At 40.5% G+C, this 26,380-nt stretch overlaps 1 protein-coding gene across 2 annotated transcripts in view; it reads right to left on the minus strand.

The window, feature by feature from the left end:
* The window catches only part of tenm2a (teneurin transmembrane protein 2a), a 272,708-nt gene that overhangs the window by 188,531 nt on the left and 57,797 nt on the right, over nucleotides 1-26,380 (minus strand). For both annotated transcript variants that reach the window (XM_055034285.1, XM_055034286.1), the window contains exon 2: nucleotides 14,703-15,052. In XM_055034285.1, coding sequence (XP_054890260.1) covers nucleotides 14,703-14,928 — 226 coding nt within the window. In that variant the 5' untranslated portion in view covers nucleotides 14,929-15,052. The remainder of the gene's footprint in view (nucleotides 1-14,702; nucleotides 15,053-26,380) is intronic.

Below are 26,380 nucleotides of genomic sequence, written 5' to 3' on the forward strand. Positions count from 1 at the left end.
CCCATTTACACAAAGCAACTCAAGATTTTACAACAGATTAAAAAAAACTGGGTTAATTGAAAAACAAGGTTTTGATTTGCCTGGGACTGTAACGATGTGAGACTGGAGGGACTGGAGAAACACGATCTGATTACCTTGTTCTACTGAGATGAGAGCATTAGGTTGAGAGAAGTTACACTGGTCCTGCTTAGTGGGCATCACTGTGGCAGGAGTGTTGTAATACTCAGTTTGGTCATATCTAGACTCGTCAACTTATGTGATAAAGTGGCAAAAGTTTGGATTTGAAATGTGAGGTACATTGTTATATCTAGTGCAAAAAAACAAAAAAAAATAATTAGAAATCTTGTTGCTTGTTTAAGATGTCTTGGTTCAAAAATCGTTCCAATATGAACACTTTATTTTGTTTTGTTTTAAAAGTACAATTTTATGTAAATTACTCATGCATAATGCAGACATTTAGAAAGGATCTGGTTGTACTCAGCCGCCCCCACAAGATGCCGCCCTGTGCGGTTGCCCATATCGCCCACAGAAACCTCCACTGCTCTTTAAAGTAAGAGTGTCAGTCTTATGCAATTCTGATATAGGAGATCAATATGGACAATTGAAATAAATAAAAAAAAACTGATCTTCAAAATAAGAGAAGCCATCCTACAGCACATACAGGTTGGACTGATATTAAGAGAGTTTTAAATGCTTAATGAATCTGAACAAGAGATAATAAGGACTTTTAAAACAAAATTTACTCAAACATGTCAAATTTTATAGGCTGGATTATTGCAAAAGTAGGTTTCACATTATGAATGGAACAACTACACGTGAAATAGGTGAGTGTTGAGGCCAAATAACAACAACATGATTCTGCAGAGGACATAGAAAAAGACTGGCAGCGGTGCTGTGACACTAGGGTAAGCTCAGTTGGCTATAATAGCTTGTTGGTATAAACTGAATAATGATCGAAGCAGAAGATATATATAACTCCTAAGTGTGCGAGTGCTCATCCCACAATGCACCACAATGTTTGTTCTAGCTGGGACAAAATGTATATCTCGTCAGATATTAAATTACAGACGATTCTTTTTTTTTTTCCTTTTAAACCTTTAAACATAAAAACATTTCCTTCATTAGAAATATACAAGCCACATATTATAATATATTATATTATTACTGTAATGTTGTGGTTAGAATCCTGAATCATACCAGAAAACAGCACAGATAATTTCCCTTTCATCAACATTATTTACGACGGATGCAATTAGACGCGGCGTAAACGAGTCAAACACGATGAAGCCACTGCGCAGGAACAATTGCTGCCAGCTGCCGAATTCACGCGTCTCAAAAGGTCTAGATTTTGACTTTATTGTACATGAAAGCAATGACAAATGTTTTACAGCTCAGTTTGCACAGTCTGCCGCTGCGCTACAGCTTGAGATAATGATAAAGATGTACTTTCCCTTTTGGTGATGAGGGCAAAAGGACAAGGAGGGAGGAGTGAAATAGAGTGATTCAGGCTGATGACAAAAGGAGGGATCATAAGACAGCAAAGGAAAGATGAACGAACGTCTTTTTAGTGGTAAGCGCCTTTCTGTTTTTTCTTGAGGGAGATATTCATAAAGGTGAACAAACTTCCCACCTGAAGAGGGCTGTGAAAAGTAGAAGACAATACGCTGGATTTTATTAAAGCTTCAAAATAAAAAGTGAAAAACTAAAAATAAAAAAAGAGTAGCATCCTAATCTTGAGTTCAGTAGATGTTACATAAAGGTCAAGGTTAAGGAGATAGTTCCTGTTTTGAAGTAGTGTTGTGCAGAGTGTTTATGAGCAGTGCACAACTTAACTGGAGTGGACAGCTGCCAGAGCAATCTCAGTTTGGAGAATCAGAAGGGACTTGGGAGGGCAGGAGTGGAACAATTGCTGCCAGCTGCAGTAATTGTTAGGGTTAGGGTTAAGTTGCAGGTTTTGCAATTTGCTAAATTGCAAAATCTGCAAACTACTTTGAGCATGTCTCAAATGTGCAAGTTCAAAAGTTCTAAATATTTATTAGAAAAAAAGCCTATATCGCCTGTGATTTCTTAACCAATCTGCAAACATGTTGCTACACACGAGTGGCAAGATGGAGGCTGCTGAATGGACCTTGCCACAGATTGATGGTGACCTACTGTTAACGCAGAATCATCCGAGTAATTACAACAGCAACATGCCTTTTTGTTGGAGGGAGACGGGACATCTGAGCAAATTCATACATAGATGAAAACCCTCTATGGCAATGTTTTACAAGGCCGTTGTTTGTTTTTTTTCCCCAGTTGTTTGTTTTTTTTCCCCAGTTGCAGCGTCTTTATGGTGCAAAGCTTGAAAAGATGTACATAACTGTTTGTTGATCTAATGGATTTTTGTTTTCTCTAAAAGTACACAAGTGAACAGAGCATCATTTGCTAAATTAATCAGAAAGCAGGTAAATATGTCAGTTTCACTTTCCAGCATGAGGTGATTTAATGAAGGGTACGTCATCAGATCAATTGGTGGCAACTCCAACAGTGTTTATTTTCATCAGTATCACATGGTGTACATGATATTTTGGCAACCCAAAAGTTCACAGTAGAACTTCCTTAGCTTTTATTAATTATATGAGTCTATTTGTTTCTTTATTTTACTTACAATTTATTTTTTGACTGAATCTAACAGCAAAAGTTCAACTTTTGCAATTATTGTGTTTGGAAAAAGTAAATTTAGTGTGAAGGCAAGGCTTTAAGTTTCACACAGAGGCCTGGAAATTATAATTAAGGTGAGGTAACTCAATGTTATGATACACTAAATTGCAAACTGCAGAGTGAAAAGGAGCCAACACAGAGGCAAAATTAGAGCAACAGTAAAAAACTCTGAAGTTTTTGTCCCCGTTCAGCCTTTACATGCTTCTTTTATGTCTAAATCTAGCAGCTCTCACTCGTCTTGTAGTATTCACAGAAACACAGTACATATCCCATAGCATGTGGCATGATATCAACACACTCATTAGCAGGCCGGTAACGACCGAGCAAAATGACGTCCAAAACAGGAGTGCTATGGCCAAACGCTTCTCACGCCTCGCGTACGACTTCCGCACTTTCGGTTCCTTGCGCTGCTGCGGGCAGCTCTTGCACCTCCTGCTGAGGTTGCCAAAACAGGTGTGACAAATATCTTGCAATCCTGGAGAAGTTTCAATCCTGCCCAGAAGCCATTGGTGTGACTTGAACAAGACAAGACATGACAGGACATGACATAACACCATGCACTCTGGAGGAGTTGTCACCGGAGAAACGAAGCTCCAGGCAGTGAAGCCCGTTTCATGCCCGAAAAGTATTTGTTTAGATGTACCGACTGGCAAAGCATCTCAGTTATGAGTTTTCCCGTCTACATCAACAGATTGTTTTGTATATTTCATCTAGTTTGCTTTTAAGAGTTAGAGGAGCTCCTAAAAAGTAACACTACACCCAATTTACCTGCCTTTAGACGTTAATTCCAGACCTCTCAGGTCTTCTGGTTCTGGTCTGCTCTGCATCCCCAGAACCAGAACCAAGAGAGGAGAAGCAGCTTTCAGCATCTATGCACCAAAACTTTGGAACAAACTTCCAGACAACTGTAAAACAGCGGAAACCCTGACTGCTTTTAAATCGCAACTAAAAACACACCTGTTTAGAGTTTCATTTGAAATGTAATATGTAACAATGTATTGTCTATTATATGTTGCATGACTTTGTTTCTTGTGTTTATGATGTAAAGCACTTTGAAATGCCTTGCTGAAATGTGCTATACAAATAAAATTTGATTGATTGATTGATTGAATTGCATTCATTGCACTCAACTTTCTAATGTTCTGGTGAAAACAGACCAATGGAAAAAAGAAAAAAAAGAAACAGAAAGCGGATCTTTCTACCCGGTGACCCGTGTTCTACAGCTTATCTCAGCCCGGGTCACATATGCAAACATTTTAAAGCACATATCTCCCGCTCCCTAGCAACCTCCCTCAGCTTATCAGTGGGTCGGGGGGAGTTGGATAAAGGAATGTTGCAAAGTTCTTTTTTTTTTTATTTTCAGCACAGATGTAATCTCCCCACTGAGCCCTGACTCTGCCCCAAGGTCTTCTCTCTGTCAGACATTTCTGAAACCCTTGTCTTAGAAGGTGTGCAGAGGACATGCTTATTAGAAGACCAATCCAGCTCTACTTACTCATTTCTATGTGGATGAGCAGTGACTCGTTTCCTGGAGAGTGAAGCTCTAAGGCTACGTAAGACTAGTACATCACCTCAACCGTTACAGTTCTTCCTGGATCTGAGACTGGATTATCGTCTCCAGAATCAGAATCATGACATGCACTCATATAGGTGGTCCAGACTAATAATCATGATGATTTTTTAAACAATAATCAAAACTTTGATCCTGGCTCTGACGGCTGTTTTTTTTTTGTTCGTAAAGTGAGTGAATGAATGAACAGACTTAGAGTTCCAAAGGTAAAGTGACGAACATCTGTGATCACTGCTCGCTGCACTGACACACACATATTAAAATGCTGCAGCTTGGGAACCTGTTTAATTACAGCCTAGAATGCGAGGGACTCCACTGAGAGGAGGTGAGAGAGAGAGAGAGAGAGGGAGAGAGAGAAACACTTGATAACTGTGACATTTAAAATCTGCCTCATTTATCAAAAGCTGCCAAGGCAGAGTCAAAAAGGGTCATTACATAGTAAACATAGATTAACTCAACTCTCACAAAACCCACAGAAAGTGGTCTGAAAAATGATTGTTATTCGGAGAAAATTGCAGATGTCAGCATGCGTCTCCCTGGAGTCTGACAATTAACTTTCTTGTTTTTTTTTGTGGGTTTTTTTTTTTTGCCTAATATTTGTTTGCAGAGTGTAGAGCGCTAAATAGCTGCCACCTTTGAAATGGATCCCCTCGGTCGATGGCTCTCACAGGTCTTATTTTTTTAACCAGCGTTCTCCTCTACTTGCAGGCACCTGTGGTCAAAATGCTAACATTTGCTTGTTCTTTTTATTCACAGTAGCGAACCCGTAGGTCGACATATTTGGTCCGAGGTGTTTCTGGCCGGGATAAATAATGTAGTAGTTAAATCACAAGCTCCTCTCACAACCATCACTTCTTAAGACAAATGTGCTATTGCAGGGAAGGGGTTGGGGCGATTATTCAAACAAGACTGCCGAGACTTGGTCAGACCGTTTAAAGCAGACAACTCTGTATTACACTACAGAACCAGATTTGGGCCTAAAACGTTACGGCGTGTGTTGGAGGTCGGCAGAACGGAAGAGCGTCATCCCCAGGATGTTCTCCGGCAACTCGGCTGAGCTACTTCTGCTGCAACTGGATGCTTTTGAGTGTCAGCAGCTGGCAGAGGCACAGAACGCCAGGGAGAGGACAAAGATAAAGAGGGATCGGTTGGGAGGGAATTTATTTAATCTCAGCGCCATTTATATTTAATAGCGCGCAGCTGCTTTGTTCTTTCTTTGATCATCGGGAGGCCAGGTTGACGGTAACCCTGCGGAATGCACGGACACAAAAGAGCATGTGTGCATGAATACGCGCGAAGGAGGACACTAATCACATGATCTACTCTTCCAATCGCTTTTGGCTTTTGTCTTTTCACAATCCGGTATGCCGGTTCCCTCGTTTTCGTCTTTTCGTTTGACAAATGAACACATGCTCCTTCAAACACATCATCTAGTTCTGTGGCATAAGGGCCAGGTTCAAGCCAAGACTCCACTTCACCTCATTACTGGGAGAGTTTTTTTTTTTCATGATTTATTTTAAGCTGGATCCTGCTCTAAGCTAGTGCTCTGTCATGATCCTTTGTACTTTGAGCTTGCTGGTCATTTTCAATGTTTTTGTATTCTGACTGCTTCTGTGTTTTGCTGTTGTTATCCGAACGTCTCTACTGAGTTACTTTTCTTTGAGTATGCTGGTGAATCCTTTCGTGCTCCGTTTGTTTTTTTTTCTTGTTTTCTCGGGTATTCATTCTGTCATTCCTAACCTTTCCTCATCTGTCAGCTGCCACGACTTCCGTTCATCAGCTTCAATTGTTCCCTCAGCCAGTAATCGCTCGCTCCCCGCGCATACTGAAAATAATTCCTGGGTTTGTTCCAGTCTAAATAGCCACTTGGAAATAATCTTGTCTGCCTCCTGCCGATTTTTGACTCCTGCTGACCAACAGAACGTTAAATATAAGCAGTTTGGAAAACTGAATTTCCCTGAACATATTTCCTATGCCACTTTCTTGTCAAACCTTCCCTTAAAGTGACAGTCACATATAAGATATTATTTGAATACATAAAAGTAATATAACATCATGTACTCCAACAATCTCACAAAAACATTAAATTCAAAAATACATTGCAACATATCTAGAAAACCCCAGCTAAATAAATCAAATAGTTTTGATCTAGTTGCTAGACTCACAAATAATAGTTCTAAGTTACTCAGATCAATCAAATGCGCTTACAATTTAGTGTACTAAGCAAATTCAAAATATTGCACAAATATTTAATCAAATAACTTTCTCTGGTAGCTGCTAAAGGATCACATCAAGTTCTAACTTTCAAGTGTGTGGAAATTTGCTGTGTTGCTCATTTGAACAATATCGACACAATACCGACTTCCGATCCGCGTATGAGGTTTGTCAAACGTTTCCCTGCACAAATGAACCGAGTCAGTCGTCTATGTTTGCTAAATGCTGCTGCTGTCACCGCAGGCTGGTCATTTTGCCCCTTTGCCTCTTCACACCTTTGCATTTTTGTCTGTTTGAAGCCCCACTTTTCCCAGATGAAAAAAACCATAACAAAAATGTGCTGACTGCCGCAAGACCTTTCGTACCGACCATCTGTCAATTCATACACTGCTTATCCTGGCTTCTTTCTGCCATTTTATTTTTTTTTTTTATTGGGGCAGACTTTTCAAAACCAGGTGACACCAGCCTCCAAAAGAGATGAAAGCTCAAAAAAAGGGTATAAGAAGATAAGAAAAGAAAATACCTGCACAGTGGGAATCGCCAAAATCAATACCTCAAGAAAAACAATTTCACATTTAGTTTTGTGATCGTTTGTGACGGATGCATTTGTTTAGCTGCTGAGTCCAATGTGATATGCTAGTATTTGCTTTGCCACAGTTGATTCAGTTTAATTTTTTAAAATAATTAATGAAATATTGCGGGTGCTAAGCTAAAAACATCAGTTTTCATTATAATTTCCATGACACAATCCAAAATTTTGAACGATAATGAAAAAAATCTGTTTAGCACCTGAAAAAATATGCTATTGTCACCTTTTTCCCTGGTATTTGTTTTTAATATCACTCATCAGGTTGTGAACCATTAAGACTTGCGTCACTATTGTTGCCGTCTCGTAATATTGCCGGGCGCTGTTATTTTGAACGGCGTGTGCGACTCCAGATTGCAGCGCTGCTTAGAAAAACACTCATCAGGATGATGCGTTCACAAACACTGACAGTTTGAAACAGCAAACATGGATTATATTTGAGCAGCTGTACAAAAATAAAAAATACGAACTCAAAGAAAAGGCAGACATAACACACAGCAAATGGAAAAATGATTAAGGTGTCTTGAAACAAAAAGCACCAAAGACTCTGTAAAATTGCACACCTCGGGATGTGTTTGAGGGAAGGACGAGACGACAGAAATAACACCTGAAACAGTTCGCTGCCTGCAATCCCTATTGCCAGAAAGTGTAAGTAAAAAGTGCCAGCATTAAAGCAAGGTTAAAAAAAAAAAAAAAGACTGTTTTAACTTTTGTTGGATCTGTTGGAGGTCTGGGAGAAATGGATCGATCTTAATTAACAGATGAATTCAAAAAATTTGTGTGAACCGCTGGGATTTTTTAAAAGGCATTTTTTTAACGAGTTCCCAAAATGTCCTGGTTTCATGATTGTGGAGGAAGGAGGTGAAATGGCACGTTTTTTGTCATGTGAAATTTAACCGTCCAACTCAGGCTTTTCTTCTATTTTCAGTGTACGTCAGTGTACCTCTATATTCAGAGGCCGCAGTATTCAACGCAGTTGTCCCCGGTTCGATTCCCAGCACGTGCTGCGAGTCTGCCTCGGTTCCTAACCAGTTATGTTTTCATTTAGCATGAATATAAATCAGCCCGTCCCATAGCCTGAATATAATAGCCAGTTTGAGACTCCAACACCAAATTTAAGGGATTCCTTCCTAGAACTACAGCGATGTCAAAGAGGTTCAATTAAGTCCAAACCTAGGAAGCTTTAACTAGCTTTTAGTTAGAAATAACTTGTCAATGCAAACATGAAATAATCATTTCCACAGGAAAATGGAAAAGGAGACGACTGTCTTGAAAAAAATGGAAAAAAAAACAATGAGAACAGATCATTTAGACAGACTAACATATTTATGAAAAATAAAATCAGAGTAGAAAATCAAAATATGATAGCTGTTCATTGTTGTTTTGCTAATTTTTTAAAAATTTTTTACACAAACTGCTTTGATATTATTGTGTCTGCCATTATATTTAGACAATCAAACTGCTATTTACTACCCGCTGCAGAAGACATAAAGCCCCCATAACCATTTGAATACAGCCTTATTACAAAAATGCACAACTATCCATTAAAGTGATTTTTGATCATTGAGTTTTGTTTTTTTTTTCTACCTTTTTGCCAGTTTAATCTGGTTAGCTCTTCCTTAGGAAAACACATTGTGAAGAGATACAGCTGTCAGTAACATTACATACGTTTGCACATATTTGTCAAGAATGGAAAAGATCCAAGAAATAGATTTTTGTTTTTCTGTTAATTAAGCTTCCTTCACACCCCTGACAGTCGATTGCCCTTTAGCTCAGTGTAAGCAAAAAAAATTTACTCTGGTAGATAATGAGTGTTTGGATCAGGTGAAGCAATGCCATCACTATTATCACTTGGATTGGAGTCGATGTAAAACAAAAAAAAGTTGAGAGTGTCTTGATATATGTCATTTCTTGGACAACATTCACACAAATGCATATTTTATTTAGGGGAATCCCATTAAAACGGGATGGATACAAATGCACATCACAGATTTGCATTAGTTCTAAAAAAATGTCAAAAACGCCTCACAATTATCCAGTAATTTGTGTTTGTGTCTCATATAAATAGTATTTAAAATATTTGAAAGCTTGCTGTTGTAGCAAGAGAAATCTTCAAGGGGTGCGAATACATTTGCGAGGCAGTGAATCTCTCACCCCTTCCGCTTGTTGCCAGGTCCACAGAGACCTCAGAACAAGAAATATGTGATATGAACACCAAAGCAGCAATACAGGAAGAGCAAGATTGAGAAGAATAGATGGGAAAATGTTGACGGAGGAAGCAGAGACGTGAAATGTGTGACAGAAGAGCAGAAAAGGGCATAAGAGAAAGTGAGAAAAACGAAGAGCGCAAAAGGGAGTGAAGGGCGGTAGATGATGCAGAGAGTTGTCCAGGCAGGGAGACGGGCAACTTGCTGGTGGAGTTCTCTGTGTGGCTTCGACCCCTGGAGGGGGGGCAGAACAGCGGAGGAGAATGAAGAGGAGCTCATTTGGTTCCTTCTGAAAGGAAAGGCCAAAGCTACCAAGGACTGCGGCGACCGACATAGAGCCTGCTGCGTGGGGATGGACTCAGAAGGATGACACACCCCAAAAATGAGCTAAATGGGAATCGCGCTGTGGACCGCGCTGTGGACCGAAATATGAGGCTAAAGAGTCAGATGTATAAAAAGGTGAAAGAGAACAGATAGAGACAGGAAGTAGAGGGACTGGCTTTCGCCTTGGAGATAACTGATAACTCTGACTGAAAACATGCCAAGTGTGGAAGATCCGTCTCCATTTTAAAGCAAAGTCCAATAAAAATGTGCCTGGGTGTTTCTGAGAATGAGTTCCCAAGCCTTATTGGCATCACTGATGGCTCAAATCTTTTTTTGTTTTGCAGTGTTAAATTGTGAGTGCCTCTAATGAGCTTTCCAGGCGGCTGCGTGTTATGTTTGAGGGAAGAATGTGTTATTTGGCTGTGCTTATCCAAGCAGAGTAGGTAATAAGAGCGTAATGGGGAAACGGTGGAGTTGAGATACTATAAAAAGAGGAGGAGGAGGAAGGGGGGCGGCTGGTTCGTCGGGATACACCGCTGAACTTTGTTTTACTGGGATCTCTGAGATGACGTTTTAAAACACGAAAAAAAAGGGCTTGTTTCGAAATGTGCACATTTAGACCTGAAGCTTAATGTGGGAGCTTACACTGGATTGGGCTTTTAACCGTAACGCAAGCCGTAATGTCGGACAGGCAGTTAGGCACCCATTTAAATGTTTAAACCGGTTTTCACCTTGACACAGCTGCTGCTGTAATGCAGGAGTTCGTAAAATATGAACATTTAGCAGTTCAGGTTTGTGGAGCTGTGTTGATCTACATTTGTCACCACTGTACAGGCAAAGAGAAACAATCCCTCAATATTTAACCGCCAACCTTGACAAAATACATCTCGTCTATATAACACAAGTCATGAGCATTTCTGTCACATGTGTGAAGGATTTGGAACTCATATAAAGATAAAGATATATATTTATTCTTATAAATAGCAATGCTTGTTTTGTGGATTTTGAGTTTCTAGGATAGAGAGCAGAGTAATATATGTAACATCGAATTTGTGAATAACGTCTTGGACGCCGCATTTGGCAGAGTGTTGCGTATGAAGTTTGTCGTTATTATTATAATACAAAAGTGACAGAACAGAGTCAACAGAAATCAAATAAAAATGTCAAGTTAAGATTATTAGCTTTACAATGAAACACTGGACGACTTTAGAAATCAGTCTTATTGCTTTCTCTTAGGTGGGCCAAGACTCTTTATTTGTTCTCAAAAATTAAATTCACATTTCTTGAAGAAGTGTTTTTAAGTCCCACTTTGAACTTCATGGAAATATAAATGTCTTTACAAGAATGTTTTACCCACATTTCAATCACATTTTCCTGCAGCACAGAGTCATTTTCAAATTCTTGAGTAGGTAGGTGTTACATGTTGCACATGTGATAGACTGCTGATCTGCCCAGGTAAACAGGACTCAGTGGGTTTAGATGATAAATGTGTCTACAGATCATATCTTACCTTATTTTTTCTGACCCGTTTCATTGTGTATATTAGCTGCACTTCGAAACATCACAAAACCTCCAGGTTTTACACGACAACCATCCTTTTGATTGCTCAGATTTCTAATTTACAAGGTTGATGAAGGTTTTAAAATCTTCCCACTAAATCTGTTATTTATTTTAGTTTTTTGCAGATCACTCTACTTAAAAACATAAGCTGCAATTACAAAAAAAATGTATAATGATGTTGCTTGAAGGGGAAGAAAAAAGAAAAAACACCACATCATTTTTTTGGTATTTTTAATGAATGAGCTCTTTCTCCACTGCTGGACACAGCTGTTAAGTGATTTATGTTCAATATCTCAATTAATCAGATATGCAGAAGACGATTTGAGGGTGTTGCAGTAGACTAATTATAAACAGCTACTCTTTGAAGAGAAATAAAGATCAGGCGTTTTGTTATTCTCGTTCAAAACGGGCATTTTATATTAGAATAGCTTTCAAAAATTACTGCACCATAAACACAAGATTGTATTGCAAAATAAGCATAAGTATGACCCCAAATGACTCAAAAAGGACTCTCCAAGAGCAAACTCCAGATGGTGATCTGTTGTGATTCAACTTACAGACACAGATGCTTGATTTGTTTAGGACATCCTTTGAAATGCAGGGAGACATTAAGGTGCCTTCTGTTTGAGACTGCATAGCTTAAAAAAACTGTTTGTTACCACTGTTTTCTTGCAAAAGTGGTTTTTCATCTCAAATTGGATTTTCCTGGTGAAGTAAAGGTTAAAAAGATACTTTAAGGATGCTCTATTTTTACAGGAGCTGTAACAAGAGTCAAAAAAATACTACGAACTGGATTGAGCTCCTATGAGCGTGGAAAATAAAAGGGCCGAGAAAAGTTTTGGGTTCACTTCCCAAAAAGTTCAGAAGCACCCAACTGCAAGGAAATTCTAATTGAATTAAAACTTAATGTTAGTTCAGCTCCTGTCAGCCAGGAAAAAGTAGTGCTGCCCACTAGTTTAGCCACTAAAAGTCCTCTTAGGGATATCTCTTAGCTTTCAAATGAACAAAAAGAAAAATTAATCGCAATATGAACAGTTGGGGGTCGTTTCTACCACAAAAAGCTATGAATATTACTTTCCTTTTTAGCATTTTACCTGGAAGCTTCAAGCTGCAGTAGTAGGAACAAGAAGACAGTGTCTGCCCAACTCCCTCACTTTCTCGTGTTCTGGTTGCAAAAATATCTTGGAATAACAAGAAAACTCTTGTCTGCTGCTTCTCTCCTATCACTCTTTCACACTCCAACTCCTTCTCTTTCTCTGTCCTTCCAGCACTACTCCTCCTCCCATAGTGTCACAGTCCATATGGTGCTGCAACACTGTTGGTCTCCTGTGGCCACACTTCCCACGATGCATCTGTGGCTCTGGGCTTTCGGCGGAGCCGATAGGCTGAGAGTACTGAGGTATCGACCAGCTATCGCCCGGTGTGAGGTCAGCTCAGTGCAGCACTGGAGTGTGTCCGAGCGGCACACACCACTGACTTTGAGTCTATCATGGACTCTGCCAATCAATCCTCAATTTTCTGCTCTTACCTTTGCCTCTATAGAAGTGTGTCCTCGCGCGGCGCCCCGTTCTTCGCAGCGCATTTCTCCCTTTGCGGTGTGCTGTCGAGTATTTTGTTTCCCTGAACTACCACGGGATTGATCCATTTCTCCTAATTCCTTGCAGCCACACAAAGTGAGACATCACTGGTAGGTTTTGTCCTTTCAGGCTGCAACAGCAGCATTCCGTAAGAAAAATTGACTTTTTTTTTTTTTTATATTAATGCTATTATTATTTGTGAGCTGTGTTTCACTGTTTCTCTACTCCGCTCCACATTGTTGGGTCGCTGTGAGCTGGCTTCCTCTCCTGTCTGTTTCCATGCAGAGAAAACAGAGCTTAGCAGGGATCAATCCCATTGAGTCTGACTCTTTTCACCAGCCAAAGATCGATACTTTCTGTTTCATGTCCCCCCCATCCCCCCTCCTCCTTCGCAAAGTACACACAAGAACGCGTGCACACAGACACACACGGGAACAGTCTAAAGACATGGCTAAGGGAGCTGACCCAACCCTTCAGAGATGACCTATCGGCCTATCGGCTAACTTGCTCACCGGGGGGATACAAAAGTCCATTATGACAGCTTTGCTAGTGCTAAATATCTGTTTTAGGCCTCGTGCGAAAATGCAGTAGGAAATCTTGATTGTTTTTGCAGCCAGCGCAGGTGAGCTGACTTCAAAGAAAATAGAGGTTTCAACCGTCTTATTGTGAGTCAAGATGTACTTAATATTTGACAGAACAAAATGACACGCTGGAACAAAAGATATAGACAGACAAGCTTTGACGGTATAAGAAATTTTTTTTTTTTTTTTTTATGGAAACTGCTACAATCCATTAGTTTGCATTTTATTTCACCAAACTTCTTTGTGCTTATGCTAATATGTTTTGCTGGAAAGCCTCTCTTCTATACTTTTGGATATTTTCTGTAATGACTTTTTAGTGTTGCTTCAATCACAGCACCGCTAGGTTAGCTTAGCATGAATTTTCCATCATTTATATCCCTGATGCACGCTGATGCACGTCTACTTTGTTTCCATAGCAACTGCATTACTCTATGTAAAATTTGCTCCAGCACTTATACAAGTCTGGCAATGTGGCGCACGCAAACTGATTGCCAGCCTGGCTACCAGAGAGCTTTTGGAGATGCAGAAAGACTCTCTGGTGCAAGTATTGCAACTCAGAGACGAACCTTAGGTACCACTTGGACAAAATTTAAGGAAGTGCTGCCCAAACGTTGCAGAAACGACCCGAGAATTTATCCAGGTACGCAGGAGCTTCCTTCAACTAGGTATTCCAAATATTTGATGTGGCAAACAGACTTATTTGACCTCTTGATAATGATCATAAGACGCTGAACCTTCATGCTTGTACGCCATACATTCATAAAGTGCAAAAAGTAAGATGAAAAAATGGCATCTACCTTACTTAGTCTTTGTAGTGACACTGCAAAGACTTTCAGCCCTGTGTCCCGATATAAACCCCATTAAAAGGATTGAAAGCATCTGAGTTAAAAGGGACATTAACAAAATGTGCTTCACTTTTTACATTAAGTCGCAGGTAGAATATTATTTTACTTATACCTATCTACATGGCAAGATAAGAAGCAGCACGACAGCAACTCCAAATCTGAGTGCACTGGGAAATATTTACAAATGTTCTCTGTTGCTTTTCAATGAAAGCATCATATTTTGGATACGTTTTCAATGTGTAGACATTATGTATATTACACATGGGCACCGTATTGTGTCCCGAATTCAGACAGCTTACGGGCAGTACTAAATAGGCAGTGAAAGTTGCTGGTGATGGCAAATTTATGAACATTTCAGGAGAATAATCAGAGTCCTAATTAAATTTTCAGCAATGCATATCGAACTGGCTTTTAAATAGCAAAAAACAAGCTCTGTTACCATGCAATACCTTCGGTCCGGCACAGTTAGGATTAAGCTTCTTATCTGACTGCGCAATTATGCATTTCAGATGGATTATGTGCTCCGCAGACCCACCTTGCCTGGAGTACTCATCAGACTCGTGGTGTACCAAATCTGTCACGCAGCCACCGTAGTGCAGCCTCTGCTCGTGATCGAAGGCCTTCAGCGTCTCACTGGAGCTGTACGACTTCTGGGTGGGCACGCGGCGCTCGTCTGCATCGAGTGAGGAGGTGTTGTACTGGGAGTCTTTGGAGCAACGACTCCTGGTGAGGGAGCGATTCCTCCGGTCTTTTAGATCCATGCTGATGTTGGGTTAAGTACTGCGACCCTCTGGGGTAAATGTTGCAGCAAAGGAGGGAGTGGGAGAAGAGGCCTACTGAAGTGCCCCCCTCCAACCCCACAAAGTCCGCTGATGTTTCGGTCACCTGAAAAACAAAGGAGGAAAGGGAAGTGGAAAGAGCAGAGGAGTGAAAAGTTAGAGGAAAATTAACAGAGGTTCCGCAGTGACTCACTCTTGCCTTCCACTCCCAGTGGACCCCACAGGGAGAGTTAGGTAAGAGGGAGCACTAGGAATGGACATTTGAGCAACCGGGCAAATATACAACACATTGGAGTATTGACGCGGGATAAGTAAGGCTATTGTGGGGAGAAACAGAGCTGCCAGTCCTGTGGTCCACAGAGATACTCAGCCATCGACCGTGCTGTTGAAAAATAGTCATCTGGCATACACATCCATTCCATAAAAACAGTGAGTGACTCAAACACGGTCCAGTCAGCCTGAACCGAAGGGAGCCATGCACGATTTCCCACGAAAGCGGCTGACAAAGACCGGGCGGTGTAACGGCAACGCAGGCAGATAATCTGCATCCGAAGAAGGTAAAGGCCAAAGAAAGAGAAACGCTGCCGGATGCAACACGCAGGAAGGCAGGGGAGGAGAAATGACTTAAGGGCATTGGAAGTCTCTCCCTCATTATCAGAGTGAGAATGGATCTGGCTTCCTTAGAGCCTGTAAGGGATAATCAAACACACCCAAATGCATACACTCACACAAAGAGCACACAACAAACACACGGTGACGTGTATTTAAAGATCTGCACAGAAAATGGTGTCACCTGAACTCGCCGCGGCCTTCATCCCAACTTGCAAAGACATGCCTGTTTTTGCAATTACCTCCGTATTTATTGTTTGATCTGTTCGTTCTGGGAACGCCAGCAACCATTTAATTTCCAAAACCATATCATTTATGAATGCAGGCTATAAATGAACATGATGCTAATAAACCATGATACTTTGTCGAACAGCCTTGAGCAGTGCAATACGCTCGGGAACTGAAGTTCAAAGAACAACAGTGCGAGAAGCAGCTGAAATTGACAGGAACACTTCCAGCGGCTGCCGGGATTTGATATTCATGGGAATAAATAGGTCATTCACGGTTCTATTACTTGAGGCTGAGGAAAGTCTGGTCCACCCACTGCATTAGAGCCGAGCATTGTGTTTCCAATCTCTCAAAGCTTCCCAGTCTGGAGAGCACTCAGCAATATCAGAGCGGGAGAGGGCATTTCTGAAGAACAGTCATCAGCTGATTTTGAATATGTGATGTTGCTAATTGCACGCTCCAAAAGAACAAGAGTGGCGACAGGAAGAAGAACAAGAAGAAGGAGAAGAAGAAGAAGAAAGAAAAGCGAGGTTTTAGAATGTGAGTCAATCTATGCTATGAGGGCTCATTTTAAAATGCTTGGAAGGTAGTATTGAAGAGTGCCCTGCTATGTCCATTGATTAACAGTAGGTATTAAGTCTCATAAAGAGCTCATTATTCTCGGGCATCCATCACACAGGCTATTAGGAGTTCAGCCTTAATGTGTTTGTACCTTGTATGGAGGACGAGGAAATAGAGTGGGATACGGGCTCAGGAAATGCAGAGACACTTTGACTGGTAATGTCCAAACAACCGACGAGCGCACGCAGAAGAGCCGCCGCAACAGACAGCAGCTGTATGTTGAGGGAATCATTTGTTTTGGCTGTTTTAAAAAGTGCTGGTTTAAACTTTGGGGAAACAATATGAGCTCATGTTTAACAGTAAAATAAGCCTGCAGCTGAGCTCGTTTCCCAAAAGTGCAGGAAATCGACTGGTTGCATTATTCAGCTTGATGGCAATTGGATTATCTGGACTACAAAATGACAATCATTCTCAATAGTGTTATAACTGATTTATGACTGCATTTTAATTCTTTCCAAGGCCATCAATAGTAGAGGCACAGTGGCAACCTTGGTGTAATACTTGATAGAGGAGGACAATGAGAATTGGATGCACACACGCACATACACACGCCCTCAGCACCATCTCCTTCACCAGGAGCACTAGTTGTTTTTAGATTCCAAAACCACATTGGTGTTTTTTTGGTTTGACGGAAATAAGGATGGACTTAAATGATGAGTAGAATATGGTGGATGGCTTGTTGTGGAGAAGGGGCTGCTCTTGATGCGTGTTCCTCCTATTAAAGGCGATCTAAAGAAAGTACAATACCACTGAGTTCTCCCGCATGGACAACAAGATGGCTTATTTATGTCAACAGCCACATGTAAACAAGGAAGTTAACAACGTTCTGCTTGGACAGCAAAGAGGATGGTCTCCTGCGCTGTCCTAAAAGTCGTAATTGCTTAGACGAATCCTCTGCTTCACTGGGAATGAAAGTCTCAGAAAGCTGCAGCACAGGTTTGTTTCTTTGCATGTTTTTGAATGTGTAAGCTGATAACAAATGACTTGTTACTGAAACCAGGGAAACTGTTGAAACATTTACCGCCAGCCACATTTTACAAGAGCTGAAGCTGTACTACATTCCCTCTGGGAAACCCGTTTGTCCTGATGACACTGAGAATCAACAAATTGGTTTCCGAAGCCTATGAGAAACGGTCAGATCCCAACACTATTCCGAGGCAAAATTGATTTTAGATATTTTCCAAAAGACCAGCAACTGCTTAACCTGGCTTGAATGAAAGCGTGATAAACACGTCGACTTGTGTTTGTCACGCGCTAGGTGTGTTGGCTAGCGGTGACGGTTTACCATGGTTTTTGTCAGATACACGGTGAGAAAGAAACTCGCCAAATTTCTTTGAATACAGAAACTTATCAAAAAGTTGAGAGTAGTGTAAACTGGCAAGCCAAGTAATATGGTTTGATGAAGCAATTCATTCAATACAAAAAAATAAAAACAAAAAAAAATCTTACGTCATCCGAGATAGCACACAAACTTTTCTTCCGACCGCAACATCAACAAGACTTATTAAAACGTTTATAATATGGCTGCTGCCCGGCGCATGCTACTCTGGCTGATTTGTATATGAGCCTGGTTGCTGGTGGATTATTGTCTATTTCTATTTTCTTTTTATTGATCTTCTGTGTGGGCGGCTAAAGTGACAGCACTTTAGTCCAAAGCTAATTCCCCCAAAGGGACTGTAAAATAGGCTGTATATTGTATATCCTTTACAATGCAAACATATTTCATTTTAATGTTGTTTTCGCAATGACTATTCCATAAATATTAATTGATTTATTGTTTCTTTTCCACTAAAGCAGCAGCAAAACAACCCAGTTCCTAGCATTGCTGCTGTTTTAAGGCAGACGACTCTTACAGAAAGGCTTTGTTTGTTGTAGCTGTGAGGGATTGATAGGAAGGACCCTAAAGCAAGTAGGGCTCCGAAGGCAGGTGGATAATGGTGAAACTGACTGCTCTGACATGGGAAAAATGAAACCCAGTACTATTTATATAGAGGACTGCAAAGGACTGACACAAGGCCGGACTGGTGTGATAACAAGGAACCTGGAACCTTGTGTGCAGGAAGCACAAACCAAAGCAAAAACTGGCACTTCCATGAAACAGCAGCGAAGAAACGCTCAAAAATAAACTTTTCTAAACCAAGCAGCAAGGAAGAAGCACAGGATTACAATTTAGAAATTACCTTAAAGCACATACACTGTACACATAAACATTCAAGAAAACAATTTAATAGTAGATTTGCTCCTCAGTATGACTGAAAATCAAGATGAAAACTTGAGAGATCACAATAATCGGTTGTCAAAAATGGCCAGTAAGACTGTTTAAGATAGCGATGAACACACACTTTGAAAACCCAAAATCACCATTTAGCGGTACTAATGTTTGAGAATCATGCAATGCTGCTTGTTGTGTATTTTACTTTTTTATAAAAAATTCTTTCCAATGTTGCTTTTTTCTTCCCCTCGTTAAGGTTTTATTTTATATTTTCAAGTCTTGATCCCGGGTGAGACCGTCCAAAGACTTAATGACCTTTTCTCAACCATTTTTGCTGCTTGACTCAACTCTTGCCCTTCTTCGTCTGAAGGTCCACCGGAGCCCACGGCCAGCTTCCATTTCCCATAATGCTGGTGATATCTCTCCTAATCATCGCACGGGGCGTTTATCATGCATCACTCGCTCTCATTTACACAAATTACACAGCAGACTTTATTGTCGCGCTACCTGTCGGCGACGCGCATACTCATCTAATGATCCGGACGGTAGCGGCTGACAGATGGACAAACAGATCTGCCGTTGAAACAGCGCACAAACACTAGGTTGGGCTCACAGGTAGTTTCCCTGAGAGTTGCACGAAAGAGAAAAGAGACCATAAAATGACCGTGAAAGCCAGGCAGAATGAGAAATGTAATTTTTCGGTGACGGAGAGAACAAAGAATTCATTTTCAAAATGACACCGGTGAGGTTTGGAGAAGATAATGACGTTCATCTTTTTCTTCACATAAGCGACACGTGATGAAAACATAGTGTCATTTCACTGTAACTACAACTCGTATTCGGTTAATAGGAAGTTAATGACATAACAGGATTGAAGAGTTTCCAACAAGATGGTTTTGCCCCTTTCAACTCGACCTGCATTGGGAAATAAAACTCGACGGGACTTCATAGAAAAAATTAGTTTTGAAGGTTTTATGAGACGCATACAGTAGATGTATGTCTTTTTGTGCTTTAAATTTATGCACACCATTTAATTAATAATTATTTGATACAAATTAAATTGCATTAAAAATTAGGGGGTGGAGGGAAAGGTAAAATTCAACTGCAAATTTCTCATAATGCTGGGAAAATAATGTCAATGGAAGGCTTTACACAGGGAAAAGAGCATCTCTAAAATACGTGCATTGGTGCATTTATGGCTCAACATTGCCTCAGGTACTTTGTGTTTTATTGCATCATGCCTCCAATCTGCCTGAAGACACTGCAGAGGCACCCAGCTCTGGGGAGGATGCTGATCTTAATCAATCGGGCCTGGCTCTGCATATTATTGCACTGCATTTGTAATGGTTACATGTACATTGGCATTATACCCAAATACAATTAACTGCAAAAGATCTCACACCCAGCTGCTGCTCTCATTTTTTTCTCTCTGTCTCAAATAAATAAACATGAAGAGAACGTGGGAGCACGGGCATCGATGAAGCCTTGGGGCCACCACACTGTGGGACACTTCCTGTCCAGATGACTCCCAACTGCAGCCAAGTTGGAGGATGCTCAAACAGCATTTAGTCACTCTCAACATACGGCAGCACAGAACCACCTACCCCGATTTTTCATAGACTACGAAAAAAAAGACAGAGCAACAGTGTTACGACTTAAAAATAAATAAATGAAGGACATTTCTGGAAAGATTTTCATCTGTTAGTGCCGTCTCGACAACTTCGCTTGAAGTACAAACAGTCTGTACCTCTATCACAGTTTTCTAACCCATTATGTTTGTTGGTGCATCTAAAAATTAGTCTTTAGTGGGGCTAAGTATACATAATTTAAAAGAAATTTGTAAAACATAAAGTCCTTCGTTCTCTATGAAGTGTGCGTGTTGTTTCTGATGTGCTGCTGTAACATATAGCGACTGTTTCTCTGGTTGAAGGGAGCCCAATGTAAAGGGGTTTACAGCCTCAGGATCTCAGTTTTCTTCTTCTTCATGCTTAAAGAATGGTCTGATAACCTGTGGATGGATTTCAAGTTCATACACGCAGTTTATATACACAATATTGGCCCCAAGTGGTCGTAAATTATAAGCCGAATTAATGAGAAAAAGGATCAAATCTGCAAACATATTAGTCGCTTCAAACATCCAGCTTAGAAAGTAAATCTTCATCAGCACAGACAGAGTGTTTGCATGTTGCAGCATGAGATTATGAATCAATCAATCAAATTTTATTTGTATAGCACATTTCATTCGGTCAGGTGTACCATATTTATGAGGCATTACGTACATTTTACAATATGTCATGTGGCATTCAAAGGTGCATTATTCATTGGCCAAATTTGTTTTAACATAAATGATCAATTTGTAAAAGTTGTAATATTTCATGCATAGAAAAAGCAATTCTGTAAAGATATTTACTTACTGGCTTGTATCTTTGTCGCCCAAGACAGATACATCATTTGTCCTTTTTTCTTAATAACATGCATGAAGTTAATTTATCATTGGACAATTTTAACTTGTCTCCTTGTTTGAAGTGTTTTGAATGACTTCTCTGTGAACAAGATGAGAATTTTCAAATTTGAAGGTTCAAACACAAGAGACTGCGACGTGGCCCTTAAAGCCCTTACCTAGCTCATTTAATTGAATTGTAACCACAGCAAAAACAGGCAACCGGCTAAAAAGACTGCAGTCTGCAAGCCTGCTAAAGAGCAGCATGGAGCCTTTCCGTCAGAAAATTCACCCATTCTTTCAAAACTCTGTCAACAGGAGATGAAATTGTTCATTTGAAAACCTTTTTTTTATATATATACTCATCCATGTTTCTTCTTTTATAATTTGAAAGAAATTTGTGTTTGTATAGCAGAAAATAAAAAAAAAAAGTTTTCTTTTGAAAAACCAGGCCCTGTTATCAGAAATGACAAAATTGGAGCTCTGAAGTATTTGGCTTCAATTTTCTGCTGCTTCGTGTGTGCGTGCGCACACAGTCGCTCATATTAAGTTGTTTACACAGTTTGTTCACAAAGACAAAGCCTGGAAGAGTCTGAATGACTGGGAGAAACAAAAGAGTCGACAGAGAGAGCTGTGCATGGAGAGGTCGCATGAGAATAGAGAGGGAGGGGGGGACAACAAATCCTTGAGTCGGTCTTGTACTCAATTACAGATCATCAAAACAGTGGTGCGCATCTTGACTTGAGGAGAAAAAGAAAAGAAAAGAAAAAAAAACACACCCAACTGAGAGTACAAATATAGTGGAGATTAAAATATTTGTCAAACGGTTCAAGCTCGAATCCAGTTACAAATTTAGATTTGAAAACAAAAGGCAGCATCCACTTCACTTTACTTCCCCTCTTAACATGTAAATCCCTAGCCTAATGTAAAATGTTGAATTTTAGTTACCAAAAGTATCATTTACACTTGAAAGCAAGGATTGTGTGTGCATTCCAGATAAATCTCTTTAAAGAGAATAAATTTGTCCTTTTTCTAGCGAAATGCGGAATTGCTCTCTGAATAGCACACGGTGCACCCCGCCCCAAGCCAGCTTTTATTTTTTTTTTCCTTTTTCACTCGACTCTGAATAAGAGTGTTCCGTTTTCCGCAGGAGTCATACATCGCGCAATCTCAGGCACTTCTGAAAGCGCATACATGTATCCTTACACACGCCAAGCAAAGGCAAGGCGAAGGGAAAAGTGTGAATGGCTTGAATTCAGCTGGAAACCGAGTTCCTTTCTGGACCCAAGAGCTTCTGTGAGCCAAAGCCCGAGGAGAGTAAAGGGCAGGAAACATTTCATCTGTCTCTTCTCCACACATCTAACGTAATACCTTACAGACGAAGAACATAAATAAATAAATAAATAAAATAAACACATTCAGACGTGTTATCTATCACTTTATGCTACTCTCTAACACATCGAGAGCTGTCGATTTGTTCTCATAATTCCCGCTTTGGCAGAGTTCAATTATTTCATGCAGTCTGGGTTTAAATGTCAAAGAGTGCCATAATGTGCAGAAAAGCATGCCAAACTTCCCATCCTATTTTTAGCTTCTTGTTAGCAAGTGAGCTCATAATAACTGTGTGGACACGTTTTTTTTTTCTTTTGTTTTGTTTTCCTTTTACAAATTAGGGTTCCTTTCATCTGCACTGGCACAACAATAAGGTCATTCTAAATATAAAACAAGGAGCAATGCGATGTAATGGAACCAGTTCCAATAAGTTTTGTGTCCCTGAGAGTCGGTGTACTTCCACAGACTGGAAGAGCAATAGCTTCTCTCCAAATCACAACTGAAAAGTTAAATAGACATGGTTTTTTTAGTGGTCCCATCGTTCTTTTTTCTTCTTCTAATTGTAGCATTTTGGAAGAGTATTAGTGTAAGGAGTGTAAGGAAATCCTCTCCTTACACTCCAGCCCCTCAGCAGCGCGAAACGCTGTCTGCTAACAATTTATTTAGTATTATTTATTTTTCTTTTAGACTCAACAAGAGTCAACAGAAAAAAAAAGAAATCTCACAAAAATAATAAACTAAAAACAAGAAGAGAAACCCACCACCTGGTGGCCACAACATTACAATACAGGGGGACAGAGTTAAATTAAAAGATTAAAAGTATAACTTAAAATAAAACACATACCTGGGAGAGAAGAACAAAACAAATTAGCTTCCTCTCCAAACCCTCTCCTTACACTCCAGCCCTAAATGTGAAAATAAAAATAAAGTTCATCCGAACTGTGCTAGTCTAACTAGCACCGGTTGTTCGCGCCAAAATAAAAAAAGAAAGAAATTATAATAAAACTGTTTAGAAAAATCGGCAATGACTGTCAAAACTGCAAAGCAACCCACTAACAGCAATAATAAACAACACATGGTAAAAACCTCAGAGTAAACAACAATATTCATACAGAAAACATACATCACTGCAGCGAACTTTCCTCTGACTTGCCCTCAGCAGCGCGAAACAATTGCTGTGAGGGGAAAGGGGTAAGCGGATGAGCTAGGGCTGGGGCAACTACGGAAGCCTAGGAGACATAATCGAGGCAAAGCGCAGAAAAGCGACCCCCGCAGGCAAAAGCAACAAATCAAAAATAATTCAATAAGATAAAATTCACAAATTCTCGATATAAAATGAATAAAAATTTTATAAACACATTTGTAACTCTGTTACACAACCTAATAAGTAAATAAGGGCTACCTGCTTTCAATATAATGTCTGTCTGAAGGCAGCTGGTTTTTGAAAGGTTCCAGTGTAAAACAATATTAAAAAGTTTGAGCATCTCAAAGAGCACCGTCCAGTCCGTTATCTGAAAATGTAAGCGGCCTGGTCCAACTACCGAGCTACTGTCACGTGTCTCTCCATGCGCAATGACTTTCCTTTAATGGAAAAAAAAAGATGTTAAAAGAAAGAATTAATTTAATCTGAATGTAAAATGTTCAATTTAAATTTATTGGGAGAGCTGAATACAGGTGAATGCCGTACTGTTCAGAAATGTATTTGTATGAAGAAAATATATAAAAATGAAATAATTACTACATTGTGTCGTTTTGACACATAAAATGCATTACATGAGTGGTTGTAACATTTCAAAATATGAAAAGGTCAGAGGGGTTCTAAAACTTTTGCAAGACACCACATTAACTACATCCTTTAGGCATCTGTCTTCTCTGTGCTGAGTATTGTACGCGAATAAGGCTACCTCCCCCGAGATCCTCGAGTCTGAACGGCGTGGTTAAGAAGCACCACTGAGGTCAACCAGGAGTGCAGGTTGCGAGTCAGACGTCTCAAGGTTTGCTTATGTGACTCACGGTTACGGTCTCTGCAGGGAGCTGAGTGGATGAAAGCTGCCGCGTGGCTCGGGAACCGTGAGCGGATCTCATCCACATTCATTTCTCGCCCCCCCTCATGCCTCCCATCTCATCCCCTCATTTGCTCAGATGGAAATGAACGAAGGCAAGAATGGGAGGTTGTGGAGATGGGAGAAATCCATCCCTTTCTCCTCCTTGCTCTCGGTGCCTGTGTAATCTCCAGACTGGGCTGCAGAGTGCCACAGAGCCTCTGTTTATTAGACTAATCCGTAAATCCACATTCTGCAGGCCTCGCGAACGCCTCGCAGAGCTCTAATCTGACTCAAAACAAAGGGATTAGAGACGACAAGGTCCCTCTCTCCGTCTCCCTGCGTCTGCCAGAGTGCGCTCAGGGTGACGCACACATGTTCTACGAAACACACTTGCACTGTTGCGTTACTTCTGCCTCCCTCTCTCATTCGCCTTCTCTCTCTCATACCCACATTTGCTAAAGACTGATTGGCACATGCATGCAACCAAACACACACACACACACACGCAAACTTACTGTTAACACAAGCTGGCTGTAACCAGACAGGCAGTTAGAGCCAAAGTGCAAACAAACTGGGTAATTACACATAGCTCAAAAACTCACGGGAGAAATGACGGACAAGATGAGAATGAGCTGTGGGAATGGGACACTGCTGCAGCAGGGAGGATATAGTTGGAATAACCGAACAAACAAGCTTCCATTATGAAGTCAGCCTGTTGCAAAAAGCAGCTGAGGTGTGGAATTATTTTACTCACCAGCAAGAAATGCCAGAGGTCCACCTAAGGGGCAACTGGCTGTTACAGGTTTTACACAGAATAAAGTGCCAACAAATCAATATTTGTCGAGTACTTATCTATATTAAAGGACCTGCACACTAGCAGCGCAGTGCAGCGAAATATTTTGCCAAATTTACGCCTTAGCTCAGGCTTTTCCCAAAACCCATAAAAGCCCATTTCAGTCAGATGTCAAAGTTGGCGACAGGTTTACAAGAAACCCCTCGCCATCGACTCGGCGCAGTCCCTGGCACAGTTTCTGCTGCGGTTCCATTTCATTTTTTTCCACGCAATACGTCGAAGCAATAACGTACAGAAAACACAATGAAATTGAGTTCACTCAATTCTTAATCCCTATTTTACTCTAATCTTTAGTAACACTGGCTCCATTTTTGCAAATGCAGCATGTAATAGCGTTGAGACGGGAGCTCGGTTTATTTTCTGGCTACTTTCACACGGCGGTTTGGCTTGTGATGAGAAAAGTTTAGAATTACTTTTTGCCTTCCTCAGTCAGACACAAAATATGGAGCAAGACGGAACACCAGCCGGGTGTCAGGTCGCAAACATGCCGCTGACTTCTGCCAACCTAGAAGCTAAGCATCCAAGATAGCCGCTCTGGTCAGGTGAACATTTAACTTTTAAACCGATAACGTATTCTAAAATAAAATCCAACAACCTGGTGTTCAAAGCATATTCAGTATTCCACGCTAACCATGATCATCCATGTTTAAGTCAGAAATCAAGCCTCGACAGAAAAGGTTTTTCTTTACGTGAGATCTGGAATGACGCTGACATGGAAGCCATTTTTGATCTTCACAGAGGTGACCGCGTGAAATTACAACCTTTTTAAGCTGGAGTTCCAGCTGCCGGTGGATTTTTTTTCCAACTTGGAACGCCAAAATTCCAAATTAAGGACTAACGGATGAGACGGTTAAACCCCTGAAGCAGCGTCAGTGCACACACTGATGTGCACACACTGATGTGCACACAGCAGGTACATTAGTAGATGTTAATGCTCCTTTCTGTCTCACTCATGTAGTTCTTAAATCAGATATGCGTGAATGGCCATCTTTTCTAAGTTACTCTACTAGTTCTCCAGCGGAATCGTTCTTTTGATGCAAATCTGAACATATTTTAGGCGTTTTTTTTTTTTTTTAAAGAATGAGTTGCTGCTG

This window comes from Poeciliopsis prolifica, unplaced genomic scaffold (assembly GCF_027474105.1).
Source record: "Poeciliopsis prolifica strain line A6 unplaced genomic scaffold, Auburn_PproV2 SCAFFOLD009, whole genome shotgun sequence".
Taxonomy (NCBI): Eukaryota; Metazoa; Chordata; class Actinopteri; order Cyprinodontiformes; family Poeciliidae; genus Poeciliopsis; species Poeciliopsis prolifica.